This window comes from Triticum aestivum, chromosome 4A (assembly GCF_018294505.1).
Source record: "Triticum aestivum cultivar Chinese Spring chromosome 4A, IWGSC CS RefSeq v2.1, whole genome shotgun sequence".
Classification (NCBI taxonomy): Eukaryota; Viridiplantae; Streptophyta; class Magnoliopsida; order Poales; family Poaceae; genus Triticum; species Triticum aestivum.
In genome coordinates, this window is record NC_057803.1 from 98771214 (window position 1) to 98782249 (window position 11036).

The window sequence follows — 11036 nt, forward strand, 5'->3', positions numbered from 1 at the left end:
ATGATAATAAGCTAAGCATGACAAAAGGATCTGGTTCTGTTCACACATGGGAAAAGGCACAAAGAATGATACCTCATTGCACCTAACTGCACCGCGAAAGCAAAACCCTATTTAGTGCAGGATATTCTCAAGATGTTTTTCTTTTCTTGTAAACGCTATATACAGTAGAAAGTAGTAGAAATCATTTCCTCTGCCAAACCTTTCTCACTAAAATGAACCTGGAAAGAGCAGGAGCACTGCAATTCTATTAGAAGAAAGAGAATATCCCCCATTTATCAAGGAAAAACAGGACGAACACTAGTCGAGATTATCTCATTCTCTTGTCTTGATGGATCAGCTTTCTGCGCTGCACCAGACTTGCTCGATTTTCCTTGATGTAATCTCACTAGACTTGATGTAGATTGACGAAAAAAGCAGTACATATAGGCTCTAGGCTGGGCACCATTAGCAGGAAAACGTTCCCTTGCACTACTCAACAATGTGCTGAATTGGACAGTACTGAATCTACACATCATCTGAAAGGGGCTTTGCAATCACAGGAAAGTAGAGTTTCAGTTGCCCTCAACTTGCCCTATCGAATGGTTTCTAATAATTTGACCTCCTTAGTACTTTCCCGTTTCAATTTCACCTCGTGGCTTGAAATGTGTATATAATTCGACATAGGTGATCATGGAGTCCATAGACATAGAGCCAGCTCTTCCTCCTCTGCCATCCATGGCTTCTGGCTTTGCTCCTGACATCTGGCAGTGGATCAGGAGCCTCCCCGGGCAATGGAGGGCAGACGAATCCCACTCTCTCCAGATATGCAGTTCTCCATCCACAAACCAATCCCTCAACCTCGTAGTCACCAGACAATCTGAGGAAACCCATCCCTTCAGTTTGTCTTTCTCCATCTGTGACGGGTCCCGTGACCACGATCCAGTCTCGCTCTGGAGCTCCCATTATTCCAAGCTGAAACCTGCGAACACCACAGACGTTGCGGCCCAGTTCTTGCTCGAGATCGTCTGCGGGGTGCTCAGGTACGGGCCTTACTCTAGCAGCAGGGCCATCTTCAGGCTACCGGCCGTGCATGTGTCCGAAGGTTCGGGCAAGATCCTCAGCCTGTCCGTCCTGGCCCTGGCGTTCCTGGTCTGCATCTACGAGGCCCCGTCCACGCCCCGGCGGGAGTTCATCGGCGCGATCACCGCACGGCTGACGCGCGACGAGATGCGCCACGCAGCGAGGGAGCTTATGCTGGCCCTCGGGTCCGACCTGGAGGAGCAGTGGATGCGGTCGCTGAATCTGGGCGTCACCAACTGGGCCTTGGAGGCTCTCCGGTCAGGCGCCGGCACGTCGTCCCCGCTGCGTTTCGCGGTGTTCTCCTATGCTCTGTCGGCGAGCAGGCTATGGAAGGTCCAGCTGTACTGCCCAGTCGTGGCCATGACCATGAGAACCACCCGTCCCATCACCACCAGCAGCAGCAGCAGCACCAGCTGGTCAAAGACGAGAGACTGCTCTTCTCGCTCAACTACCAGCAGCTCGAGAGCGTCATCCAGTTCACGTACAGAGTCGCGTTCCAGGAGAACTGGATCGACGTCGCCGTCAACGTCGACAACATACGGTCGATCCGCGCAACTCAATTCACCATGCATTAATCAAGAACTGCACTAAATGATTTACTGATCTGCCTTTTGCATGCAGGTGCGACGTGATACAGCTGGTGTCCGAGACTCTCATGGCGAGGCAAGGCCACGGCTCCGACGAGAAGCACTTCCCGTCGCGCATATCGCTGCAGCTCACGCCCATGGCGCAGTCGGACATCCTCTCGCTCTCCGTGAGCAGGTCCACGGACAACCCCGTCCAGGAGGTCGGCACCGACAAGGGCATCGACACGACGCTCGCCGCCGCACCGGCGTCGATCGGCATCAGCGTGTCGGCGCACGAGACGGTGACCAGGACCATGAAGCCCTGGAAGTTCGAGCACTCGGTGCACGGTAACACGGCGTCACTGAACTGGTTCCTCCACGGCAGCGGCGGCGGGGGCAGGGAGGTCTTCTCCAGCGACCCGCCCAAGCTGGAGCTCTTCCAGCCGAGGTCCTGGTTCAGGAACCGGTACACCAGCCCCAGCAGGCCCTTCACCAGAAGCGGAGGAGTCATCTTTGCCGGCGACGAGTACGGGGAGGGCGTGTGCTGGAGGATGTGCGCGGCCGCAGCCGGCAAGACCATGGAGTGGGAGATCAAGGGCAGGATATGGGTCACCTACTGGCCAAACAAGAAGAGGACGCTGCATACGGAGACCAGGAGGCTCGAGTTCAGAGAGCTGCTGCATCTCACCATTGGAGAGTAGTGGAAATAATAAAACTATGGAGATCTCCTACTGATAAAATGGTCGCCGTCAGGAATATTTACTGATCATATGCAAACAATAAATAAATAAATATGTTATTTCACAATCATGGTTATAATACGCTAGCACTCGACTTAGAAGTGAAAAGTATTAAAGCAGTAAAGGATTACACCAGAGACTCACATTGTGACCTGAAGATGAACCCATAGCTCACTTATTCATTTCTACTGGACTAATGAAAAACATGATATAGAGTCAGCAACATTCAATTAAGGGATTTGGCTGTTCAAAAAAAAGTTAAGGGTTTTGGACTTTTTTTTAGATAAGGGAGAGCTTCATTTATATCAATAAAATTGGGTTACAATCAGAAGCAACAACCTGCTTCAAGGCATGTGGCACATCAGCTGAAAGAAATCTCCATTCACTCTAGTATATGCAGCAAGCTCATGCGCGGCCACATTGCTCTCCCTCTGGACTTTGGAAACAGAACAAGCTCCAAACTCCTTGATCATATCCTTAGAATTCTCATAGCAAGCCCACCAGCTGGTCCTGCTAGCATTAATATCATTCACAGCGGCCACTACAGCGTTACGGTCGGTCTCCATCTGCACTATGTTTAAATCCAGCTTATGAGCCTGGTTAAGACCAAAAGATAGGGCATGGGCTTCAGCTTCCTTAGCATCTGAGCATCCACGAAAATGACAACCCGCAGAGAAGACAATTTCACCAAAACTATCACTGCCAACCGCTCGTAGCGCAGCCAAACCCGTGGTTGCAATGAAAGAAGCGTCGACATTGATCTTTATGTGATTCTCGGGCGGTTTAGTCCAGTCAACCCCATCAACATGGCGATGCAAGCTAGTATACTGCGTATTAACTACATGAAGCTTCTGCTTCCCCTTAACATCACTTGTAATCGGATTTGTAGAGGATAAACACTCCCAGTAATTTCTCAAGAACATCACTGAGTCTCGTATAGTAGCCTCACCTTTGTTGTGAACAACGTCATCTCTCAGGTGCCAAGCCCTCCATAGAACCAACATCCTTCATCTCACCAGAGCAACTATTTTCTTTTCCTGTCGCCAGGCTTCTACCAAGCCTTCTGGTTCCCGAGGCAAGCCTACAGCCAGGCTTCCCACGGAGAGGCCGCCCCGAAAAGTAAAATTGAGCGGTTCCGTGATGTACCGGCAGATCTTGAGCTGCTCGTTGCGGTCTGAAGATTAGTGCAACACTATGCAGTATTAAAAGCGAAGCATTGTGTTTCGAGAATACATAGCTATACAAAATGCAAACAGGGTACACGGGTCCCGTCGAAGTCACCTTTTGGTCAGATGACACAGGGTCTTGCATGCATGTGCTATCCATTCCCTCTCCTCTCTCTCAAACTAATTCATATCTTTATTTCACCTTTGCTAACTTAAAATCATTCATATCAGTTAACCAAACTTCTGATTTCAAAACTTTTTATATATTTGAACTCATGTCGCAAAGACCTTTAAAACAAGACCGATTTTGGATACATTTTAAATAAGTTAAAATTCATGAAACACATTTCACATATTTCACCCACTTTAAATCTTATGGATAAGATGATTTCAATCAGTTTCACAAGTTCACATTTCAGTTTCGTATTGTTTTTCACATTCAGAACTTACATTTCACTTTTTACCGGCTTGCTTCAGATAAATCAAATATACTTCAATTGCACAATTTTGAAAGAACATATATCATTGTTTTATAATAAACCATTTCACATTTGGAAACGATCGGTTTCACAAGTTGACATTTCAGTTCATATTATTTTTCACTTTCAGTTCATACTGTTTTTCACTTTCAGAACCTACATTTTACTTTTCACTAGCTTGTTTTACAATAATCACATATATTATAATTGCACATTTTTAAAAATAACATGTTTCACATTCTTGAAATAAATTTTTGCACATTTTGAAATAATCAGTTCCACAAATTAAAGTTTTAGTTTCATATTGTTTTCACTTTCAGAACATGAATTTCACTTTCCATGGGCTTGTTACATAAAAAACACATATATTTCAATTGCACATGTTTGAAATAACATGTTTCACTCTTCTGAAATAAACTGTTAAACATATGGAAATAATCAGTTTCACAAGTTAACATTTCGGTTTCATATTATTTTTCACTTTTAGAACATACATTTCACTTTTCCTGGCTTGTTTCACAAAAAAAACATCTATTTCAATTGCACGTTTATGAAATAACTTATTTTACTCCTTTGAAATAAAAATGTTACACACCTTCAAATAATTAATTTCATAAGTTGTCATTTGAGTTAAATAGGTTTATGTGAAAAATGTTATTTTCACATATTTCTAGTGAAATAGGTTTGTTTTAGATTTTTCTAGTGAAATGGATTTATTTCACATATGAAATGTGAAACGTCAAGAATTAAATGTGTTTGAAATATAACCAAAATTAGTCTAATTTTAAAGTTCTTGACGCCAGGGGTCCAAATATATAAAAAAAATAAAAAACGAGTCTATAGTTTAAAAGATATGGTTGATTTAAATTCTTTAAGAGGAAATAAAGTCTATGGATTTGTTTTGTGTGTGGAGTGAGAGGAAAAACTTGCATGTGTATCGTCTCCGACAAAAGGTGTACTTCGGGGTCCATTATGCTGCCATTGGTTTGACTAAAAAAATACAAGAAATATACTAGTGCCATACATTTAGGTGGGCCATACAGTTTTACGAATCTCAGAACAAGTGGATGGCCCCGGATCTACCGTAATCACGGAACCGCGTAATATGACTTTGCATAGGTCACCCCTGGTGTATTGCACCGTTAATAGCCTAGAGCGTGCCTTAAGTTGGAGCTTTTTTATATTCGGAAATGAGGGCAATGTGTGGCTGAATTTTGTGTTTGCGGTAACAGTCGGCATGCCACAACACCTCCATGCTTCTTTTGGGATGCCCAATTTTTTTTGCCAACTTTATATTTTGTCCAGTTGTTGAAAGTTGTTTTTTTACCCCAAAAGCCCTAAAAATGGAGATACTCTTACAAATGCCATGGTCGGAGCAAACTTCTTTGGGACCCGCGGCATGTCCCTTAAAATACATAAACCTCAGCATGTGATAGCCTGGTAATGCCCATGTCTACGAGGATTTTTATCAGATATCAGATGACAGGTTTTAATAGCAGACACATATCAGTTTTTTAAATGTGATTTATTCTAAGAGCTACTCACATGGCGGTTTTCAGTAGCACTAACCCTAGTTTAGCAGGTTTCTTATCAATACTCACATGGCATTTTTAGCAGCACTTATATGATTTTTTTTTGTTATAAATTGGTAGTGTGTAGTCTTGCATGGCATTTCCTCCCTGTTTTATTGTTATTTTTTAGCGGGGCTTTGCATGGACTGTTTGGCATGTTAGTTATCAGTGATTTAGGATGACATTTTTCAGCAGTAATCACATGGCATTTTTACTACTACTCACTTGGCATTTTCAGCAGTTTTCACGTGGCAGATTTTTAGTGGGTCTACCATGGCTTTGGCTTGTTAGGTGTATCTACAATGGCATTTTTTAGCAGCAATCACATGGCAAATTTATTACTTTTCATTTGGTATTCTCATCAACTTTAAGGTGGCAGTTTTTATAATTGGACACGATGCATTTTTATAGTTAGTTCACTGCGGCAGGTTTTTTTTTAAAAAATTGAATGCTTTTTGTACAACCAGTCATGATAGTTCTAGTGGATATGGCATGGTACTTTTTTCCCTGTTTTTCTTGGCATTTTTAGTGGGGTTTTGCATGGACTACTTGGCATGTTAGTTTTTAGTGGATTCATGATGGCATTTTTGAGAAGTAATCACATGGCACTTTTACTACTACCCACTTAGGATTTTCGTCAGCTTTCAGGTGGCAATTTTTTTCTGTAAATATTGTTGATTTTTACACATCCTGTCACGGGGCTTTAGTAGTTAGTTTGGTTCGCTTCCGCGCTTGAAAATGCCTGGCCTAGAGCCTCCCTGGATGCTACCTGGTCTTTGTTTGGTTGAAGGCCTGAAAATATTGGAGCAAGCCTGGTCTAGACTGCCCAGGCAAATAATTAGCCTGTCAGGCGTCCCTTTTGGGTTGCGTGGATGAGACGGCATGACTAGCCTGGTACTAATCCAGCTGTTTGCATGCAGGTTTGGGGCAGGTTATCAGTCTTTTGCAATTTTTTAATCCCCTAATGACCTCTCAGGCTCAGGTCACGTTCCAAACAGCAATCGAGCGAGGCTGCCTCGCCAGGCTAGAAATATCAAAACCTCAGGCCCAAGCCAGGCAGAACTTTCACCCAGGCACATGGCCCAGGCCAGCAACCAAACTGACCCTAGTTCTTATGGCATGGCATTTTTTCACATGTTTTTTTCGAACCACGATGTAGTATGGGTTTCTTCCACTTGTCTTTTAAGATGGCAATTATCTTATACTACGATTTGTAAACCACAAGTTTTCTTGATCGGGTAGGCAGTGTTTTGCACATGGGCTTGGGGGTGGGGGTGGGGCTGGTGGTGGGGAGGGGATGAGAAGAGCTGGTAGTTCAGATCTTGCCTCAATTTCTCTTGGATGATGCTTGAACCAGCGCCTCCTTGCTTTCCCATGGTAGTTTTTCCTGGTCGAATTCGATGGAGGCGATGGGGTGATGGAGGAAAGGGGAGTGTGGTGGAGACAGAGGCGATGGAAGCGACGGGATGGTACGGGAGGGGTTTAATAGGGTTTTCTAACAGTCTGGGCCAGGAGTTGGGAGCGGAGAATGTTTTGCGTGGGTGGGAGGTTGTGGCATGGGGGTTTCTGCTCACGTGGATGTTCGCTTGGATTTGTTACTGGGGCGAATGATTTCGTTAGCTGACTCCTCCCAAGACGGTTGTTTTGTTTGTTGGATGTACGGTAGTCATATATTGGCGTTCAAAAAAAGTCTGAATCTTCGTGTAAAATCCAACATTGTAGGAGCTAGGTGGCACATAGTTATTTTCTCATCTAGGTGAGAGCTACTCACAGTTTAAAAAAAAATACTCACTTCGTCTGATGAAGAGTGTATGTTTGGCTTTAAAATTTATTCACAAAAGAGTGTATTTATATCTTCTCAATGCATTTTAAAGTAGAAAAAAAATGTTTCTCTCTCATCTTACGATAATCAAGACCAATAACATTCCCGTAGAGGGTTGGATAATTAAAAAAAAAGATGGTGACACATTTTCAATGTATTTTTTATTTCATTTCATAATTTATTCTAAAATTTCTATATGTACAATTTTTCATCGGACGAAGGGAGTAAATATCGGTGCATTTTTTCCAGAAAAAGCATCAGCGCAAATCAACTGCAGAGTCTTTTTTCTTTTGAGCGGTTCTCTACTGCAGAGTCGAAAAGCTGCTGGTGTCTTCTCCACGAGACCGGACCAAACCAAATCCGGCCCAAACGACGAACACGATCTAGTGGCCTCGAGTCTTCACGGGAAGACGAGAGAATTCTCTAGAAGATTGGCTTTCTCCTTTCTCCATACAATCCCCAGCCCTCTATAAATTCTCCCATCCCGATCGACAGAAACCCAAGAAAGTCTGAAGAAAGCACCGATCAAAAGAGCTACCACAAATCAATCGCTCACCCTTCCGCTTCCAACACTAATCAAATCGTCGATTCCTTCCACCAGCAGCTCGAATCCCCATCAACAATGTCGCTGATCCGCCGCAGCAACGTGTTCGACCCCTTCTCCCTCGACTTCTTCGACCCTTTTGACGGCTTCCCCTTCGGCTCCGGCAGCAGCAACAGCGGCGGCAGCCTCGTCCCGCGCACCTCCTCCGACACGGCGGCCTTCGCGGGCGCGCGCATCGACTGGAAGGAGACGCCCGAGGCGCACGTGTTCAAGGCGGACGTCCCCGGGCTGAAGAAGGAGGAGGTGAAGGTGGAGGTGGAGGACGGCAACATCCTCCAGATCAGCGGCGAGCGGAACAAGGAGCAGGAGGAGAAGACCGACACCTGGCACAGGGTGGAGCGCAGCAGCGGCAAGTTCCTCCGCAGGTTCCGGCTCCCGGAGAACGCCAAGGCGGAGCAGGTGAAGGCGTCGATGGAGAACGGCGTGCTCACCGTCACCGTGCCCAAGGAGGAGGCCAAGAAGCCCGACGTCAAGTCCATCCAGATCTCCGGCTAGGCGTCTGCGTGCTCGCTGCGCGATGAGGTGGACTGCAGAGCAGAGGTGTGGAGTTTCGCCCCGGTGGTAGTGATGAAATTAAAAAAAACCAGAGTCCGGCTGTCCGTGCGTGCGCTGTGTGTCTAGTACTCTAGCGTTGTGTGCGAATAAATCTCGTCTGTGTTTCGAGTCCAGTTTGCTCATCCATCTGTATTTCATCAGCAACTGAGTAAATCCATTAGTATATTCTCTGCTAATTTTTGAGTGGCCGTGCGGATCATAGAACGTTCCTAACCCTCACACAAGCAATTTCAACTCAATTTAAGCGCTAAAAATTACAATCACGCTCATTTTAGTCGGAATAAACGCTAGTCTCTTTTGTCTTCCGGTCGCTCAAGTGCCAGGAATTCGTGGAGGAGGGGGCGAGGAGCTTAAGCCGGGCGCCTCCGTGTCTTGTCGGCCACGGTTTTGCCCAAGCCAACGAAGGATCCTTAATGTTCGACCCGGGTTAAGCTCCTCGGGTCGGCGTAAAAAATATTGCCCGATTTGACCCGCAATGTTCGACCCGGGTTATGCCATAAAGTCGGGCTGGCTATGCCATAAAGTCGGGCTGGCGTGGAAAATGATGTCCGATTAGACCCTGTAATGTGCAAAATCACATCTCAACCTGCAAATAGGCAGGTTTTCAAAAGCGGTTGACGGAAGGAACATTTCAGTCCGCGCCTTTTCCTCACCTCTTTCGATTCGTCATTGATTCCGCCCCTTGTCACTGGTTATTCCAGCCAAATCTACGGGCGAAATCGCGTCGCGGGACGCCCCTACCCTCTTCCACCGAGCCGCTACACCAGCCCCTCCGGATCCGCCGATCCAAGCCACCCCTAGTTGCCAAAATGTGTATGTTATACAAGATTTCAATACGTGTACTAAATACATCTTTAGCATATTTACTAATTCTCATTCACTCCCTCCGTCCCACAATAAAGTCTCATCTAACTCCTACACAACTTCACTGTAAAAAAAAAGAAAAAACTCATACACTACTTGATTAACCAAAAAAAACTATGAATCTTCGTGTAAAACCCAACGGTGTATGAGCTAGACGAGACATAGTTAATCTTATTTAGATGAGAGCTAGCTACATTTTTTAAAATAAGGATCCGTGCATTTTTCCTAAAAAAGAAAAACAATCAACGCAAATCTAATGCATAGTTCAGAAGGTGTTGGTGTCTTCTCTATGATACGCGACCAACCCAATTATGTCCCAACCGACGAACACAGTCCAGTGACCTCAGGTCTTCACGGGAAGACGAGAGAAATCTCCAGAAGCGTGCTTTCTCCTTCTCCGCTGTGTCATCCCTAACTCTTTATAAATTCTTTCCCGTGCCGCTCGACAGAAACCCAAGGATATATCTTAAAAAAGCACTGATCAAAGAGCTCCCAGAAATCAATCGATCACCCTTCCGCTTCCAACACCAGCCAAATCGTCGATCGTCGATTCCTTCCACCAGCATCTCAAATCCTCACCGATATGACCGACAATGTCGCCGATCCGCCGCAGCAACATGTTTGAACCCTTCTCCCTTGACTTCTTCGACCCCTTCGACGGCTTCCCTTTCGACTCCGACAGCAACAGCAGCGGCAGCCTCGTCCCGCGCACCTCCTCTGACACGGCGGCCTTCACGGGCGCGTGCATCGACTGAAAGGAAGCGCCCGAGGCGCACGTGTTCAAGGCGGATGTGCCGGGGCTGAAGAAGGAGGGGGTGAAGGTGGAGGTGGAGGACGACAACATCATCCAGATCAGCGGCGAGCGGAACAAGGAGCAGAAGGAGAAGACTGACACCTGGCACAGGGTGGAGCGCAGCAGCGGCAAGTTCCTCCATAGGTTCAGGCCTAGGGTATTAAGTGTTGGCAGTTTTGGACTTCCTTACATCCATCTGTTTTACTTGGGCTATTTTGCTACTTCCTAGCGGTAGTACCGCTCATGGGAGCAGTAGTACCGCTTAGGCGGTACTTCCACTGACCAGTATCGCTTCCACTTTTGCTTATTTTTATGCTTCTGTTGCCCGATTTGTTTGAGCGGTAGTACTGATACGTCTTCAACGTATATATAATTTTTTATTGTTTCATGTTATTATATTATTTATCTTGGATGTTTTATATGCATTTATATGTTATTTTATATTATTTTTGGGACTAACCAATTAACCTAGAGCCCAGTGCCAGTTTTAGTTTTTTTTCTTTTTATTTTTGAGTCTTGCAGAAAAGGAATATCAAACGATGTCCAAACAAACTGAAAATTTACGGTGAAGCCCCCGAAACACAAGAGTTGGGCCAGAAGAGTCCCGAGTCAAAGACAAGGGTGGAGGGCGTGCCCACACCCCCTAGGGCGACCCCTGCCTGGTAGCTTCCTCGTGGACCACCCTGACTTGAAAATGAAGCAAAAATTCCTATAAATCTAGAAACCCCCAGAAAGAAACCTAGATCGGGAGTTTCGCCGCCGCAAGCCTCTGTAGCCACGAAAAACCAATCGGGAGCCCATTTCGGCACCCTGTCGG

At 45.7% G+C, this 11036-nt stretch overlaps 1 protein-coding gene and 2 pseudogenes across 1 annotated transcript; all 3 read left to right on the forward strand.

Annotated features, from left to right (window-relative positions):
- The first annotated feature begins 679 nt into the window (after positions 1 to 679).
- Positions 680 to 2432, forward strand: LOC123081820 (uncharacterized; annotated as a pseudogene).
- Positions 2433 to 7549: 5117 nt separating this feature from the next.
- LOC100037647 (17.4 kDa class I heat shock protein) lies at positions 7550 to 8738 on the forward strand. The gene has a single exon (XM_044507018.1). It carries the CDS (start codon positions 8026 to 8028, stop codon positions 8500 to 8502), a length of 477 nt encoding a protein of 158 aa, XP_044362953.1. The 5' UTR covers positions 7550 to 8025; the 3' UTR covers positions 8503 to 8738.
- Positions 8739 to 10019: 1281 nt separating this feature from the next.
- LOC123083748 (18.1 kDa class I heat shock protein-like) lies at positions 10020 to 10448 on the forward strand (annotated as a pseudogene).
- Positions 10449 to 11036: the final 588 nt, after the last annotated feature.